Source organism: Pseudorca crassidens, chromosome 1 (genome assembly GCF_039906515.1).
Source record: "Pseudorca crassidens isolate mPseCra1 chromosome 1, mPseCra1.hap1, whole genome shotgun sequence".
Classification (NCBI taxonomy): Eukaryota; Metazoa; Chordata; class Mammalia; order Artiodactyla; family Delphinidae; genus Pseudorca; species Pseudorca crassidens.
Window position 1 is genome coordinate 185,234,541 of NC_090296.1, and position 18,923 is coordinate 185,253,463.

General features: G+C 35.0%; 1 protein-coding gene across 2 annotated transcripts in view; it reads right to left on the minus strand.

The window, feature by feature from the left end:
• DNAJC1 (DnaJ heat shock protein family (Hsp40) member C1) overlaps window positions 1-18,923 on the minus strand; it is a 363,633-nt gene that overhangs the window by 108,947 nt on the left and 235,763 nt on the right. For both annotated transcript variants that reach the window (XM_067702975.1, XM_067702972.1), the window contains 3 exons: window positions 16,997-17,162; window positions 16,023-16,120; window positions 14,952-15,045 (listed from right to left, as the gene is read on the minus strand). In XM_067702975.1, the coding sequence (XP_067559076.1) occupies window positions 14,952-15,045; window positions 16,023-16,120; window positions 16,997-17,089 (285 nt within the window). In that variant the 5' untranslated portion in view covers window positions 17,090-17,162. The remainder of the gene's footprint in view (window positions 1-14,951; window positions 15,046-16,022; window positions 16,121-16,996; window positions 17,163-18,923) is intronic.

Genomic DNA, 18,923 nt, shown 5'->3' on the forward strand with positions numbered 1-18,923 from the left:
TTTAGTTCTGCAGGAAATGAAGGAACAAAATCAATCCTTGGCTCTACCTCAATTCAGATGTAAATGCATGAACACCTACCCTAGAATGAGATTATCTCTTTTCAGCTATGACTGTTCAAATTTAAGCTTTCTCCTGGGGTCTATGTTTCTTAGGGTTATAAAAGAACCCTTTTACTTGATAATTAATTAGGGAAACGACAGGGCACTTCTAAAATTACTGAATCAATATAATAAAGATATACCTCTTATTCCTTCCATTCCCACTTTTAGGTTCCTACCTCACTTCTTCTAGAAGGATTTCTTTTTTTTTTTTTTTTTTTTTGGTGGTATGCGGGCCTCTCACTGTTGTGGCCTCTCCCGTTGCGGAGCACAGGCTCCGGATGCGCAGGCTCAGTGGCCATGGCTCACAAGCCTAGTCGCTCCGCAGCATGTGGGATCTTCCTGGACCGGGGCACGAACCCGTGTCCCCTGCATCAGCAGGCGGATTCTCAATCATTGCGCCACCAGGGAAGCCCATAGAAGGATTTCTACAAGCCCTGGGCCAGCTAAATAACAGCATAATTTGAAGGGCACAGAGGTCATACATCTGACTTATCCTCCCATGCCCATATTTACTTTATTTTTTTAATTATTATTTTCTTAGTTGCGGCATGTGGGATCTTTAGTTGCAGCACGCAAACTCTTAGTTGAGGCATGTGGGATCTAGTCTCCTGACCAGGGATCGAACCAGGGTCCCTTACATTGGGAGTGCAGAGTCTTAGCCACTGGACCACCAAGAAGTCCCCATATTTACTTTATTTTGTTTTTTCTTTTTTTTCTTAACATTGTTATTGGAGTATAACTGCTTTACAATGGTGTGTTAGTTTCTGCTTTATATCCCCATATCTCTTCCCTCTTGCATCTCCCTCCCTTTTGCGCTCCTTATCCCACCCTTCTAGCTGGTCACAAAGCACTGAGCTGATCTCCCTATGCTATGCTACTGCTTCCCATTAGCTATCTATTTTACATTTGGTAGTGTATATATGTCCCTGTATACACTTACCCGTCCCCCTCCCCGTGTCCTCAAGTCCATTCTCTAGTAGGTCTGTGTCTTTATTCCCGTCTTGCCCCTAGGTTCTTCATGAACATTTTTTTTTTTAAGATTCCATATATATGTGTTAGCATATGGTATTTGTTTTTCTCTTTCTGACTTACTTCACTCTGTATGACAGACTCTAGGTCCATCCACCTCACTACAAATAATTTTGTTTCTTTTTATGGCTGAGTAATATTCCATTGTATATATGTGCCACATCTACTTTATCCATTCATCCGATGATGGACACTTAGGTTGTTTCCACCTCCGGGCTATTGTAAATAGAGCTGCAATGAACATTGTGGTACATGACTCTTTTTGAGTTATGGTTTTCTCAGGGTATATGCCCAGTAGTGGGATTGCTGGGTCATATGGTAGTTCTATTTGTAGTTTTTTAAGGAACCTCCATACTGTTCTCCATAGTGGCTGTATCAATTTACATTCCCACCAACAGTGCAAAAGGGTTCCCTTTTCTCCACACCCTCTCCAGCATTTATTGTCTGCAGACGTTTTGATGATGGCCATTCTGACTAGTGTGAGGTGATATAGCATTGTAGTTTTGATTTGCATTTCTCTAATGATTAGTGATGTTGAGCATCCTTTCATGTGTTCGTTGGCAGTCTGTATATCTTCTTTGGAGAAATGTCTATTTAGGTCTTCTGCCCATTTTTGGACTGGGCTGTTTGTTTTTTTGAAATTGAGCTGCATGAGCTGCTTGTAAATTTTGGAGATTAATCCTTTGTCAGTTGCTTCATTTGCAAATATTTTCTCCCATTTTGAGGGTTGTCTTTTCTTCCTGTTTATGGTTTCCTTTGCTGTGCAAAAGCTTTTAAGTTTCATTAGGTCCTATTTGTTTATTTTTGGCTTTATTTCCATCTCTCTAGGAGCTCGGTCAAAAAGGATCTTGCTGTGATTTATGTCATAAAGTGTTCTGCCTATGTTTTCCTCTAAGAGTTTGACAGTGTCTGGCCTTACATTTAGGTCTTTAATCCATTTAGAGTATATTTTTGTGTATGGTGTTAGGGAGTGATCTAATTTCATATTTTTACATGTAGCTGTCCAGTTTTCCCAGCACCACTTACTGAAGAGGCTGTCTTTTCTCCATTGTATATTCTTGCCTCCTTTATCAAAGATAAGGTGACCATATGTGCGTGGGTGTATCTCTGGGCTTTCTATTCTGTTCCACTGATCTATATTTCTGTCTTTGTGCTAGTACCATACTGTCTTGATTACTGTAGATTTGTAGTATAGTGTGAAGTCTGGAAGCCTGATTCCTCCATATCTGTTTTTCTTTCTCAAGTTTGCTTTGGCTATTTGGGGTCTTTTGTGTTTCCATACAAATTGTGAAATTCTTTGTTCTAGTTCTGTGAAAAATGCCAGTGGTAGTTTGATAGGGATTGCATTGAATCTGTAGATTGCTTTGGGTAGTAGAGTCATTTTCACAATGTTGACTCTTTCAATCCAAGAACATGGTATATCTCTCCACCTACTTGTATCATCTTTAATTTCTTTCATCAGTGTCTTATAGTTTTCTGCATACAGGTCTTTTGTCTCCTTAGGTAGGTTTATTCCTAGGTATTTTATTCTTTTTGTTGCAATGGTAAATGGGAGTGTTTTCTTAATTTCATTTTCAGATTTTTCACCATTAGTGTATAGGAATGTGAGAGATTTCTGTGCATTAATTTTGTATCCTGCTACTTTACCAAATTCATTTATTAGCTCTAGTAGTTTTCTGGTAGCATATTTAGGATTCTCTATGTATAGTATCATGTCATCTGCAAACAGTAACAGCTTTATTTCTTTTCCGATTTGGATTCCTTTTATTTCTTTTTCTTCTCTGATTGCTGTGGCTAATAATAGTGGTGAGAGTGCACAACTTTGTCTTGTTCCTGATCTTGGAGGAAATGGTTTCAGGTTTTCACCATTGAGAATGATGTTGGCTGTGGGTTTGTCATATATGGCCTTTATTATGTTGAGGAAAGTTCCCTCTATGCCTACTTTCTGGAGGGTTTTTATCATAAATGGGTGTTGAATTTTGTCAAAAGCTTTCTCTGCATCTATTGAGATGATCATATGGTTTTCCTCCTTCAATTTGTTAATATGGTGTATCACGTTGATTGATTTGCGTATATTGAAGAATCCTTGCATTCCTGGGATAAACCCCACTTTATCATGGTGTATGATCCTTTTAATGTGCTGCTGGATTCTGTTTGCTAGTATTCTGTTGAGGATTTTTGCATCTAAGTTCATCAGTGATATTGGCATGTAGTTTTCTTTGTGACATCTTGTCTGGTTTTGGTATCAGGGTGATGGTGGCCTTGTAGAATGAGTTTGGGAGTGTTCCTCCCTCTGCTATATTTAGGAAGAGTTTGAGAAGGATAGGTGTTAGCTCTTCTCTAAATGTTTGATAGAATTTGCCTGTGAAGCCATCTGGTCCTGGGCTTTTGTTTTTTGGAAGACTTTTAATCACAGTTTCAATTTCAGTGCTTGTGATTGGTCTGTTCATATTTTCTATTTTTTCCTGGTTCAGTCACGGAAAGTTGTGCATTTCTAAGAATTTGTCCATTTCTTCCAGGTTGTCCATTTTATTGGCATATAGTTGCTTGTAGTAATCTCTCATGATCCTTTGTATTTCTGCAGTGTCAGTTGTTACTTCTCCTTTTTCATTTCTAATTCTGTTGATTTGAGTCTTCTCCCTTTTTTTCTTGATGAGTCTGTCTAATGGTTTCTCAATTTTGTTTACCTTCTCAAAGAAGCTTTTAGTTTTATTGATCTTTGCTATCATTTCCTTTTTTTCTTTTTCATTTATTTCTGATCTGATCTTTATGATTTCTTTCCTTCTGCTAACTTTGGGTTTTTTTTGTTCTTCTTTCTCTAATTGCTTTAGGTGTTAGGTTAGGTTGTTTATTTGAGATGTTTCTTGTTTCTTAAGGTAGGACTGTATTGCTATAAACTTCCCTCTTAGAACTGCTTTTGCTGCATCCCATAGGTTTTGGGTCGTTGTGTCCCCATTGTCATTTGTTTCTAGGTATTTTTTGATTTCCTCTTTGATTTCTTCAGTGATCTCTTGGTTACCCGTATTTACTTTAAATTTCAACAGAGTTTTGGTTAAGAATTTATGGTCCCTTAACACTCCCTGCACCCCCAAAATCTCAACCCTGGAAAAGTCTTATTTTATATTAAACCATATCAGTCATTCGTTCCTCAGTATGAATGAATGAATGGCTTATTAGCTTCTTTCCAGAGAGTAATTGTTAATAGTAGGGAAATGGTCAGGAAGGCATTGCCTCCTTAGGGAAGTAGGAAGGGTTGCACCATGTAAGAAGGGCACAGATAAGTTATTTATGAGGTGTGAAAGATGACGAGTTGAAATCAAACACCATAGTATAATAGAATGAGATAGAATATAGTGATGAAGAGGGCAGATTTTAGAGTCAAGCTGCCTGGATTAAGATCTCGGCTTTGCCATCTCACTAGCCATGTGACATTCAGCATTACTTCACTTTCCTATGGGCGAATTTTCTCACCCATCAAACGGGGATAATACAAGTACCTAACTCATAAGGTTGTTGGAAAGATTAAATGTGTTAATATATGGGAAACACTTAGAACAACATCTTGCACACAGTTAGGCCTTATATATGGTACCTATTTTTATTATTACTTCATCATTTTGCCAAGAACCTTATTCTCCACCACAAAGACAGGGTGAGTTTTTCTGCTTCATAGTAAACCAAAACTCCTGCAGAATCCTGCATCTTCTCACTTACACGACTTCTCTTTACCTGAACCTTCTTCAGCTCAGTGCAAAAACCTTTTGCTGGACAATCCCTTCCTAGTGGTTCTAACAAATCTGAACATTTCTCTGCAAATGTTTCTTCCTTCTGCTGCAGCACAGAATTCCACTAAAAATTCCTTTTGGAAATATGCATTAGATTCAAAACCACACTTATCTGAGGACTGCAATGCACCCAATCACCTTAATCTACTCCATCTAATTCCAAGAGTTTTAACACATTCCCTTGTCTCACTCACTGTTTGTTCTAGGCAAAGAATCCTATCTCCCTTTTGCCCCATTTCTAAGCAATTATTTAAATGTTCCTCATGCTTTTTCTTTCCTTCATATCTTGTTTGTACTTGCAAATTATAATTACAATATGTCCACTCTAGGAAGCATTACTTCTTTAATAAACCTACGATCTCAAATAATTCTACTGTACTCAACAAACTCTTTGTTCCAACCATCCTTCTGTAGAGTTTGGTGTCCCATACTTTAAGATGCACTGACAAACTGGAAGACTTTAAAAGGAAAGTGATCAAATGGTGAGGGGCCTTGAAACTATATACATATACATACACTCAGATTACTTTCTATTATAGGTAATTATACAATATTGAATATAGTTCCCTGTGCTATACAGTAAATCCTTGTTGCATATCTACTTTATGTATAGTAGTTTATATCTGTTAACCTCATACTCCTAATTTATCCCTCCCCTCCTCCCTTTCCCCTTTGGTAACCGTAAGTTTGTCTTCTGTGTCTGTGAATCTGGGCTTGAAACTGTATTTAAAAGGGAATGGAAATGAGAAGATTAGGGATAAGTTTTGATTTTGGATAAATACAAAAAAAGAGCTTGCTGATAATTATAATCACCCGAAAATGAAACAGACTGGCTTTGCAGGTAATATTCAAGAAAAGACCAGGCTAGTGACAGGGGTGGGGGGTAGGGATTGGGGGTTGGGCTGTCATGTATTCAAAAGAGGTTGAATAAGAGCAGTTGTTTGCAACCTCCCCCCCCACCCCATTCTTCAAGAGAAGCTAATTCATGTGAATACCATTGTTAAGTAGGGAAAATAAACACAAAGTCTCATTTTGAGCCCAGAATAAGCCCCAGTTTACCTACACAGGAAAGGATAAATTTCTTGTGGATAAACTTCTCATCCATCTTTGGAGACACTGCCTGGCACATAATAGATGCTTAATAAGTATTTAATGAGTGAATGAATGCTTAATCAATCAGGACTCTGGACTGCCTAGGTTTAGCTGCATAATACTGTCTTAAAACTACAGAGTTTACACTGTTCCAAACATAGAGTTCTTATCTTCGAGGAGCATTATATAATCCTTATGGATGGAACATGAGGAAAAGCTTTTACTCTAGAATCAATTCTCTTAATACTTAAAATTTCTTGGAGGGCTCAAAGCTTGTCTGCATAGACACCAAGCAGAGGACTGATTTTACATTATAGAACTATGACTTAAAGAATTTATATATTATGAGTGGTTCTTTATCTAATTGTAGAGCATGGGCTCCTGCACAAGAAGGTCTTTAAAAAGTAATATTTATTTATACTTACTTACTGAACCACTATTATATGTGTTGTACTTTGTTAGGATATATGGGGGTTATATGATAAGACAAGCAGTTGCCCTTAAAGCATATGTAAAAATATCTATGAATATCAACCAAAATAAGGAATATAAACTACATGAGAACAGGAATTTTGGTCTTTTTTAGAAAATTTTTTGTATTTCCAGAGCCTAAAAGAATACTTAGCACATAGTAAGCACTCAGTAAATATTTGCTTTGTAAAGCAACCATACTCTGATAAAAATTAATTAAAAATAGAGTAAAAAAAATATTTGCTGAATGAATTATTGAAAGAGAGAGTGGTGCTCTCCCAACATTCTATTTGTTTCCCCACATTCTCTTATTCTCTTGAAATTAGGTGGGGTTATGGGACTAGTTCTGGATGGGCTGCGGTTAGAAATATCATGTGTCATTTCAAACCCAACATCAAAAAACTTGTGCAGTCCTCCAGCTCTCTACTCTTGCCACAGGGAGCAAGGAAGCCACATGCTCCAGGTGCGAACAGCTAGAAGATGGTGAAGACGTCATTATTCTGGGTCCCTAAATTAGAGCTGCTAGTTAGAGCAGAACGTCCCTTTTCCCACCAACCAGTGATAGATAAGTGGCATACACTGGAAAAAAATTTTAAGTCACTGAAATTTCAGGGTGATCTGCACCATAGTCTATCCTGATTAATACAAATAGTAAGTGCTACTAAGTTAGTACAGAGAATATACAATGGGAAATTTTCAGTTGGCCGCATCAAGAAAGGTTTCATAATGATGATGACAATTTATCTAAGCCTTGAAGATGTAGTATTCCCAAGGTTAGTTAGCTACAAGATGGAAGTCATCCCTTATAAATCTTTCTTTTTAACTCTATCGACATAGTTTATCTAAGTGATAAAGATAACATGCTGTGCTGGCACTGCTCGTCATGTTTTGGTTTTCTTTTACTTCTCCATATGAACCTTAAAATATTAAACAATCCAAAAAAAATCTTAGGAAAGAAAGGAATTTAGATTTGTACAAGCAGGGAAATAGTACCACCTGTCCTAATGGGAATAGGGAACATTTCTCTCTGACTGTGTGACAGCAGAAATCTCTTGTTTGAAGCTTACATATAACCATCAACACAGGAGAATATCGTTAAGTGCACTTCTGAAAATCTGCCCATAAATTCAATTTCTCTATATCAAATTTTGTTCTCCAACTGACTTATAATCTCAGAATTAGATCTAATGTGTAATTACATATAATGTATAAAATTACAATGAAGAATACAGGAAAACTTATAAATTTCATACTCTGAATAAGAGTAAATTTTCTTGTACAGAATGATAATAACACTAAATTTACAAGAAGTAATAAAAATAAAGCAGAAATCAAGCTCAGCTTTCCTCTGCCTGAGTCAGTAGTATTCAGGCAGTATTGGGCTTCGGGAAGGCCCAAAGCAACTTTTTCCATTTGTGCTAAGAGACAGAAGACACCACAGAAGTCATCTATTCAGCCCCAGCTCAATACAAGAATCCTTCTACAACTTTTATAACAATTACAGTCTGCCTCAATATTCATATAGAGAATGTAAGATCAGACAGCTTATTCACTCACCATAACATATCTAGCTTGTTATCCAGCTGTTGAAAAAATTTATTCTTTCTTGGCTTTTATATTTCTTATATTTTAAATCTATTTTCGTCTGCTTTAAGTTTCATTTCTACCATTGACTAGTAGTGTCACTTTAGGCAAATTGTCTCACCAGTCTGAGTCTTAAACTTATTTTTCATCTACAAAATATGGAATTGATGAGACTATGCATCTCTAACATCCTACCTAACATTTTGTGATTTTAAAATCTTTTCTACAAACCTCTATATTCTGCCTTTGGACCTCTGAATAATTGCATCTTATGGCCTCCTTTCAGAGGGTAGAAGGAATGGAATCTTTGTTATGTTGTGAGGTCTTTCCAGTTTTCCTGTATCCCTTTGTCCTTCTGTAGCAGCAGAGTTTCAGCCTTATAAAAATTCAGACGAGTTTTTCCCAACCTTTTTTATTTGTTTACGTATTCCCTATGTAAAGTATGTTTGTATGCAAAATTTTCCAAAGAGTTATGGGAGTACTGAAAGTAAGCTTTCTCATCCCTTGGAAAATCTGTGTTTAACTCTGAGTAGAAGGGCAGGCAACTGAGCTTGCTACAAATGCCTCCTAGCCTTTTAGAAGCTTTTCTCCCTGCTAATTAGCTGTGAATGTTTTGTTTATTTGGTTTCTGTCCCAGCAAGCAGAAGCAAAGGGGCTAGAAATGAAGGGCCCTGACTGTAGAGAGGGTGACCTCCAGGCTTGTCCACAGTTGTAGTTTCCATGGAAGAAGCTTCTTGGGAGGGAGGATGCCTCCATTTATAAATAGTTGTATAAAGTACAGTATTCCGTTTACGCTCTTAGGCAAGCTTTATTTTAATTTTTTTAAGGTAAAAGTCATAGCACTACAGAAAAGATTATTTTCTCAGCCACTGCTCCTCAGCAACCTATAAATCCTGATAGGGTGGAGATATACATGCTGGAAATTTCCTACAATAATTTCTAGTCTAACTGTGTTCATATTAGATCAGCTTGGTAGTGAGAAAGGATGGGACTGGGACTTAACAATGAGAGAAATTAACAACCTTAGGCCATGCACACCTAAAGGAGTTATACATGTTATAAATTGCGTTACTGAGAAATGTAACACAGCAGGTAGAGAGAAATTTAAATGGTGAGTTCCCAGAAAATCAAACAAACTATTGAGCAAATAAATTCTGAATACTGAAGACCTTTTTCATCTCAGAAAATGTAGAGAACTATGAACTATGATTTAGGTTGGTAATCACTTGGGATATTTGGTACTTACTGACTTTGTATGAGAAATCGGTGGTGTTAATGACCTAAATTATCATGGGCCTAAATAAATGAAGCTCCAACACAAACAGGCAGTGACAAAAATAAACTAAGTTATAAGAGTTAAAATGAAAACATGCACATAGCATTGGTTATATTTCATCAGTTGTTTGCTACCCTCATGGCTATGAATATATTTCAGAACATATATGGTCAATTAAAAAATATCCAAGAAGGGCATTTTGGAGGTTAGAAAAATTTCTTGGGGTTATAGGCTGAATATAGTCAACACAGAAGACTGGATTAGTCAGATTCCAAGAGATTGTGTACTCCCTTCAAACTATCGTGAAAAAAGAAACACTGGTAAGATATGAAAGTGTCACTAGGGCTATACTTTTTTTTTTTTTTTTAGGGCTATACTTTTAATGTTAAAATTAAATTCTAGCCTCAAAGCACACTATGCCTCTCCTGATATAGGCCAAGTTCCTTGTTATATTCTAATTCACATTCCATGTCTTCGGTTGATCATTCCACCTACCGTTTTCGCTGTCTAAACACATTCTTCTCAAGTTTCCCAAGCTTCTCTGCACACGGTCATGCATTTTACTTCTCTCTAAAGTTCTCTCATCTCTCTATGGACACATCAATTTAAAAACACTCTCCACATTCTTCTTCTATGGTTTCTCATTTGACTTTTTTCTTCTCTGCCTATGTGGGTACATGAATGATATAGGGATATACACTTTGCTAAATAGAGTAATATCCATACATCTTTCCCTTCAATATTTTCCAATCTAGGAAATGTTTGTTATTAACTTAACATCGAATATTTTACACATATCAAGTATAATCGTTTTCAGTTACTGGCCTCATTCTTCTAATCTACCAAATCTTATAATTCTTTCAATATATTTTTCAGAACAAAGGAAAGGAACAAAACCCAGTGCTGGAGGTAATAAAGACCTTCTCAAAAAGCAAGGGGAGCTATCAAAGAAATACTTCTACCTCTGCCCTGCTTGATCACAGAACCACTTTGAGTATTTTCTGCCCACTATGTACTTTAACTTTCCCATTCCTAACAATGTATACATATCTTTGACAGACATGTGCGATGGAAACACTCTTCTGTCTCAATGTCCTTTAATAGATTTGTGAGATTTATCTATTAGGGTATAAATTCCTAAATGGCTATATTCAGAGTCTGGAGACCTGGGATATAGTCTTAGATGATAGCAATGGGCTATGTGGAATTTTCTTTTTTTTTAAAAAGCAGTTGTACAATGTTTTCCTCAGGTTTCTTCCAGTCCTAACACATATGATTATATGGGAGTTACTGTATCTATCAAATTATTTTTGTACACAAACTAGTACACAGAGTGGGTACTTCACTGTCAAGTGTCTATTCATCTTTCAAGACTCAATTCAAGTGGCTCCTCTTTTCAGTTTTCCTTGGTTATCCTAAATAGAGACAATCTTACTTCTCTGAACATCTACAGAAGTCATTGTTTATACTACATATATGAAGCTTACATACCATATTGTGTCCCAATTATTTTAATTCATGTGATATAACCTCTACCTGACTGTAAGGTCCAAGAAAGCATATTCATCTCTATAGCCTCTTGTTCTGATATTGTGTTTAATAAATTTTTATTGAACCTGCTAAACTGTTTTTCTAAAAATATAACCAGAAGAAGTTTTATACATCAAATAACTATGATATAACTATTCTCATCTGTAATTTTTTGGGGAGAGGGATAGAAAAGAATTTAGGTAAAATAAGTAGGGAACAAGGGATTTTCTTAGGGATCTTAGATACTAAGTAATAAACAGTGAACTCAGGAGCACAAGCTGAACCAGAACTGCCACTTTTTCAAATCTTACTAGATAACCAACCATATATGCATGTGGAGTGTAATAAAGGAATGGGTATTTAGAGGAAGAGTGGGAGGAAAACAGTTGAAGATGAAGAGCTGTTGATATGACAAGGACAAAATTTGGGTACCAGTTCTGCTAGTGTGAGGCCATTTGCTGGAAGTCTCTGAATCTCCCACTTTTAGCTTGGATACTCCATCTTATCCAACAGCTGCCTGCTTACACAGAATATCTGCAGCTCAGTTTTAATGAACTTTCCATGAAATTCAAGGGATTCACACACGGAAGTAAAACTCCCTTAACTGATACCTATTTAACTAACTGTATGCTTATATGAGCTGGTTGTATTAGCTCTTAAACCTATTTGTGTCAGTGATACATGTTATTGTAATTATACGATTCAATTAAATATTATATTAAAAAGATGAAAATTGAGTAGAAAATGACAGTTGTTTCTATGAAAACCAAGTGGATGCTTTGGAAAGCTCAATGAAAGAGTTGCTAAAAATGCTGTTAACTAGATGTAAATAAGCCGATGATGAAAGACTGAGCGACGGATATCATACAAATCTCTAAGGCTTACACAACTACATTGCTTCACAAGAGTATGGTTTAACTCTTCTTTAGAGAAATCAACTGGAAATCTGTCCTTAAAGAAACCAAGATGATAGGTATGGTTTACGCAAGAAAAGGGACTCCTACTTAAAAATAAAACAATGGCCCTGTATCACAAGAGTGGTCAAGAAAATGTTGAAGGTCATGTGTATCATTTTTTTTATATTGAGTAGGGCTCTTCTATCACCACTGTGCCAGTTACTAATACAGACTGCTTCGGGTAAAAAGGGCTTCCTCTAAATTTCATAAATACCTTATTTAAGAAGATCTCATAGAAGTGTCACATGAAAATTTCAGTGTTGTAGATAAGGCATATGTATTCATATTACACGATTTTATGAATGATAAATTAATACAAAGGTCAAAGCAGACAAAAAAAAGCAGACAATCTAATCTTAATAGCAACTATTCAGTATTGCTTTGCTGATTGATGCTTATGAAAGTATAAGCTATATGTTTATCAATGTAAAATACTTTCACTATTACAGTTTGTATCAGAGTCTACTATATTACATTATTTTGTTAGTGAACATGAGTAAAACTTTAAACTTCAAACTGATTCAACAGTTTAAGAAAGTTTCTGAAGAGGCTAAAATGTTTTTATAAAATTCCTTATTTTTGTAAGCTTTCTACAAATTTGTGATAAGGCAAAATAATAACTTGTAATTCTAAGCCATCTTAATATATTGATTCTGTTTTTGCAAATTACTCCACGCTAATCAAGAAATATGTTAATTTTACCAACTAAACTTTGTTTCAAATGACTTAGATTAAAATTACAAAGAAGTGTTTCAGACTGATATTTTATGTGATACTTTATCTATACTGCTTCATGACTATACTTTTAAATTCATCTACATTCTGGTTTGCCTACTGCACAGATTCTAAAGCCGGCAAAAAATAATCATTCTTTAAAAAATATAAGAAATCATGTCCTAAAATATTTTTCTGTCACATCTTCTCATAAATATACCAGCATGATAAATATACTTTCCCCTCTCTCTTATTAACTCTTACATACGTAGCATATGAGGATTGTGGATTTTTGTTCAAATAAACAACATAAAACTTAAAATAAACAACTTAAAAACAAAAGCTTTTAAATTACCAAAATACTTCAATTGTCTCTATTAACAAAATATATGATTCTGTAAGCAATAACTACTAAGATAAACAATTTTGACAAAAGAACTGGTAAATAATTTCTCAAAGGCTAGAAAGAAACACACTAGTAATTTTTAGTTCATTTTCCCTTCAAATATAAAATTTTCATTATTAGAGGAAAAAGAGGAATAAAGTACAGAAGTTGGAGTCATTCACTTCCTTAAACAATTAGGAAAAACAGCTGTTTCATGAAAAAAAGTGAGTAGAATTAAACAAATTATCTGTCTCTCTTGCTCTTTGTATTTTCTGAAATGAGACATTTTCTCCAAAATTACAACTTCAAAGAATCTCAAAATTTGTACACCAAAACAATTATATATTCTTTCAAATATTCTGTTTATGTGTTGGAAATTTTCTAACCAGATGCAACAATTAAAATTAGCAAAGAAATAATAGAATATGTGTTGGTATGCTAAATATAAAAAAATAAGAAATTGCCATATCAATATGATATGTACATCCCATTGTTTGAGGAAGACTGACTAGCAACAGAAACTTTGATTACCAGTTTAAGACAAAATATCTTGACTCCTCTTAAAGTTGCAAATAAAATGGAAAGCTATATATATTTTTGCTTAATTATACCAATGCTTACGTAAAGTGTTTTTTTTTCACACTATGTACTTAAATGCTATTAAAATATGGTGACAAACTATTTGAGCTTTGTTCTTTTTTACTGGATATGCCTTAAATTTTTATTGCTTTTATATCTGTCCTAAAGATAGTATTGCTGCAGCCACGTAGCACAGGGAGATGAGCTCGGTGCTTTGTGACCACCTAGAGGGGTGGGATGGGGGGGTGGGAGGGAGACACAAGAGGGAGGAGATATGAGGATATGTGTATATGTATAGCTGATTCACTCTGTTATAAAGCAGAAACTAACACACCATTGGAAAGCAATTATACTCCAATAAAGATGTTAAAAAAAATGAAGTCGGGCTTCCCTGGTGGCGCAGTGGTTGAGAGTCCGCCTGCCGATGCAGGGGACACGGGCTCATGCCCCGGTCCGGGAAGATACCACATGCCACGGAGCGGCTAGGCCCGTGAGCCATGGCCACTGAGCCTGCGCGTCTGGAGCCTGTGCTCCGCAACGGGAGAGGCCACAACAGTGAGAGGCCCATGTACCGCAAAAAAAAAAAAGAAGTAAAAATTATAAAACTGAAAACCATAAAAAAAAAATAATTTATCAGAAGGAAGATGTGACACATATATACAATGGAATATTACTCAGCCATAAAGAGAAATGAAATTGAGTTATTTGTAGTGAGGTGGATGGATCTAGAGTCTCTCATACAGAGTGAAGTAAGTCAGAAAGAGAAAAATAAATACCATATGCTAACACATATATATGGAATCTAAAAAAAAAAAAAAGGTTCTGATGAACCTAGGGACAGGACAGGAATAAACATGCAGACGTATAGAATGGACTTGAGGACACGGGGAGGCGGAAGGGTAAGCTGGGATGAAGTGAGAGAGTAGCATTGACATATATACACTATGAAATGTAAAATAGGTAACTAGTGGGAAGCAGCTGCATCCCACGGGGAGATCAGCTCGATGCTTTGTGACCACCTAGAGGGCTGTGATAGGGAGGGTGAGAGATGCAAGAGGGAGGAGATATGGGGATATATGTATACATATAGCTGATTCACTTTGTTATACAGCAGAAACTAACACAACATTGTAAAGCAATTATACTCCAATAAAGATGTTAAAAAAAAAAGATAGTATTGCTTTTTCCTTTTTTTTAGTGTCTTGGAATTCTAAGGTGTTATAAAAGCAGTGTAAGAGATAGTTATAGGGGAAAAAAAGATAGTTATAGGAATAGATACCTAAATAAATTTTAGAACTATTCTAAATTACGTTTATACTTATACTATTCATTCAATCAGCATTAGGAAGCATCTACTGTATATTCAGCATTCAGATAGCAGGCATAAATTATTTCATGAATAATTAAAGTGAAAGCATCTAATATTATAAGAAAGAGGTACATTTTACCTGGATTAGATGAGGCAATGCTTTTATTGTAAGGCAAAACCAAATTCCCAGCTTGCAGGGGAGCAAATCATGCCATTGTGGTTTCACCAGTAATCTAAAGGGAAAACAAAAAGCAAAAATAGAGAAGCAAAATATAGAAAGAAAGTTGACAGACAAAAATATTTTTATAATAATCATGAATTCTGTTTTGAATGGCTATTTCAACAAAGGAAGAAGTTTTTCAATGAAATATTTATGACAGTTATCACTTAATCTGAAGTATTCTATCATAAAATATATTAGTACAACAAATGCAATTATGTATAATAAGTAAGAGAATCTAGGTTAAGATTTTGGGGAAGGGGACTTGTAATCAAGTTATAAAGATAAAGAAACAAAAGCCCTGTTTCTAACTGGACTTTTCATCAGTTTGGCAAAATGAATTCTTAGACCTTATGATTACTTCAGCGGTAAAAGACTAAACATCATCAGAGTGTCCCCAGGTGCTGACAAGCAGATATGAAGACTGTAGCATAAACAAACCAATACATAAAAATTAATGTCATTTGCAGTTCACTGAAGCATTACTCACTGATGTCATCAGAACAGAAGACAGGCAGAATAGTCTCTGATCTCCATCTCACATTGATCCAGTTCCTGCCCTGCTGTGTGAACTATTTAAACCCTTTATTTCTTCCTATGAATCAATAGAAGAAATGGTAGTATCTCTTTGAGTGTGCTGCATATCACTGTCTCTCTACATACTGTCACTCCTGAGCTAAACACTACAGTGATAGACTCTTCTAGTAATACTTCGTTTCTAAAGTTCAGTATAAAATTTTCAAATAACAAGAATTCAGGGGTTTAATTATGTAAATATATATGAACACTTTACAAAGGGAAAAACCTGTAGAACTTTTGCTTAAGATTAGAATGTGTTTCATAAACTATGGCACAGTATTAGTCTTTTATAAACTGAATACAGATGTAAATGTTAGCATATCTGAAATGGATATACATATGAAGTTGAATCACATTAAAGACATATTTTAAAACAATTTTGAATTATAAAATGTTTTTATATGCTCCCACCTTTCATTTTTTTCTGAAGCACCAAGTTTTGATACATCCACAGTCTTGCCGCCTGTCTTTTTTTTCTTTTCTCTCTTTTTTCTACTAAGCAGTTCATCCTTAATGTGGAAAAAATTATGGTTACAGGTTATCATTAACATGTACTCTTCAAATGTTATCAAGAGTCTTCTGTGAAGGGTAAACATTATAGAAGAACATTTATGCAAATGTATGTAGGGTCCAACATGATTAAGTAAAATCATCAATCTTTAACAATAACTGTTGCCATGGTAACCAGTCCTTAAACACACATGAAGTTCAGCACTGTCAGTCATGTGTATCTCCATAGCAATCAAAGTTTTCTAAGAAGAGAAGGCATTCAACTTACTTTTTCTCATTCATCCAACTTTAATAATGTCACTTCAAAAAGAATGAGTAAACAGATGCTAATTCATGAATACTGATAAATATGTTTATCTTTAGCATATAAATAAAAGCCTATAGCAGAATAAACTATGTAGTAGTATATTAGGCTAAGAAAAATGTAATATTTTTTAACCAACTGATCTCTGAAATTATAAACTTATACTCATTTCAAGTTTTACTGAGTTAAAAGCTTTTAAAATAATCATTCTTTATGTAAGGGCCTGCGACACAAAAATTTCTAAAATCATTTTACATAAAAAATATGTATATCTGGAAGGTGACAATTAACAAAACATAGCTCTACCTTCTAATTTTCAGCTAGATATTTGAGCCTTCACAAAATTTTGTAACAAACTCAAATGCCACATTTTTAAAAAGAAACATTTTCTTCTTATGTCATGGATTCTTGAAATAGAAACATATCAAATACTAAATGCTGAGTACAAAAAATATTAGAATAAGGAGCATATACAGAAAAGTTGAAATTTTTATCAGTTGAAAAAATAAACGTCTGAAATGCCATATAAAATTAAGGAGGCTAGATCATTTGATTTATTACCAGTACTTACCAGTTGTTTTTCCAGGTAGATTGACCAAACCACAGCATAATGACCCACTGTGAGAATTATGAACAAAAGTAATGCCAGCTCAGCATTGCTCATTTTTCTCACCCGCCTGTAGTAGAATACAGGCTGTCGCCAATCTGGAAGTCCATTGATCAGAATATCATCATACCTACAGCAGCAAATGTAACAGTTTTTCATAGGGAGTTTAAAATAAAAACAAAAAACTTTATTTGTACTTATATGTAAAAAGAGGAAAGAGAAAAGAATTTCTCCAGAAGAGATAACATTTATATAGATTATCAGCATTACAATGGCCTATAAATCAAAACATTGTATCCAATCACAGACAGCCTTCAAAAAGGCACACAGTGATCTGCTGTGGATCCCAGACCCTGTGTGTTTAAACCCCAGTGATGTGACTCCTGTAATGGCAGCTAGGCTGAAGGAGCCAGAGTCCACCTCTCCACTGCAGGCTGCAGAGGGGCCCCGCCATGAAAGTCAGCAACAAGAGGAAGGCTCTCAATGGGAGAAAATCAAGATAAGAGCTCTATTTGCTACCATGAATTATATATTAATGGAATCAAAATCAGGATAAATTTTCTAGTCAGTGCTTTTATTTCCACCCCTTTACAAGGGTTCAAGGTTGAAATATTTATCATTTTATCAAAGCTTCTTAATGACATAAAGAGCCTATAAAATGAGCACCTTTTAATTTTATGTTGGTCACATTCCTTTAGAGAATAAAAAATTCCCAAATTAGGAGATGTGGAAACAACCAATTTCTCGATAAAACTGTTTATTTGTAAACATTTAAGTGGCAATTTCCTCATTTTTTGGCTTTGCTGAAAGGGAAGAACATAACAAATAACAGCTTTCCTAGTGATGCATTTTAAATCTGCTTTCTTTAGAAGGAAATTTCAACTGAATTTAAATTTACCCGTCAGACAGTTATTGGGGCATATATTTTTAAGGTTAAAAATCAGGAATAACATTTATGATTGTAAAACTCAAAATGGTCACACACAAACAATGTTCAAAACACACAACCTGTTAATCTTAGTTCAACACATCTCATTAAATATTCTAATCACACTATTTCCAGAATTAAATCTTCACTGAAAGGCCTAATTTGGTGCAACACATTGACCAAAATATTTTAATTAAAAATATTCTGAGTTAGTCGCAGGCCTAATTACAGGAATAGAAATAGGGCCTATATTGTCAGGCAGGTCAGTAGAACTCAGTAGTAGGTTTTTCTCAAGTAAATTGACCGATCTAGGAATAATAGCGCAGCTGCTAAACTGCCAGTCTTGACATGTAAATCAATTTAAATGCAACAACTGCAGTAGCTACTTTGATAGTTATTAAATTGATACCTTGGAGATATGCTTAAAAAAATAAAGCAGAGGATTTATTACAGGCAACTTTTTTCAGTACAAAAAGTATTGGTTATAAATTCAAAATATATTTTATCAGGCTATCTAGAAAACGTGACTTTTAGGATCAACTTAGATTATTAATAATAATGGCAGATCAGAATAACCAATGTTCAAAGCAAAGGACATTAGTGGTACTAAACTCTTAAAGGCAGGCAAATTGTGTAGTATACAAGAATCTGCTAATTAAAATATGGTTGTGTAGTAGCTGGGCCAAAGTTTGATGTTAAATATTCCTTTTCGATATTTACACAGCAATTCTTGAACACTAATATCAAGACATAATAACACGATTTCATCAAAAGTTATCATTCCTGTCCAAAAAATTTATCTTTAAATCTATTTCTGTAAAAACTGACTCATTTTAGATTAGAAATGGATTGGCAAAAAGGTTTCAAGTGGTATAATGCAAGATTACAACATCTGAATGAAGTCCAGTGAATGAAGTCCTGAATTTATTCTGAATCTACATTCTACTTCTGATTTGTTGAGGA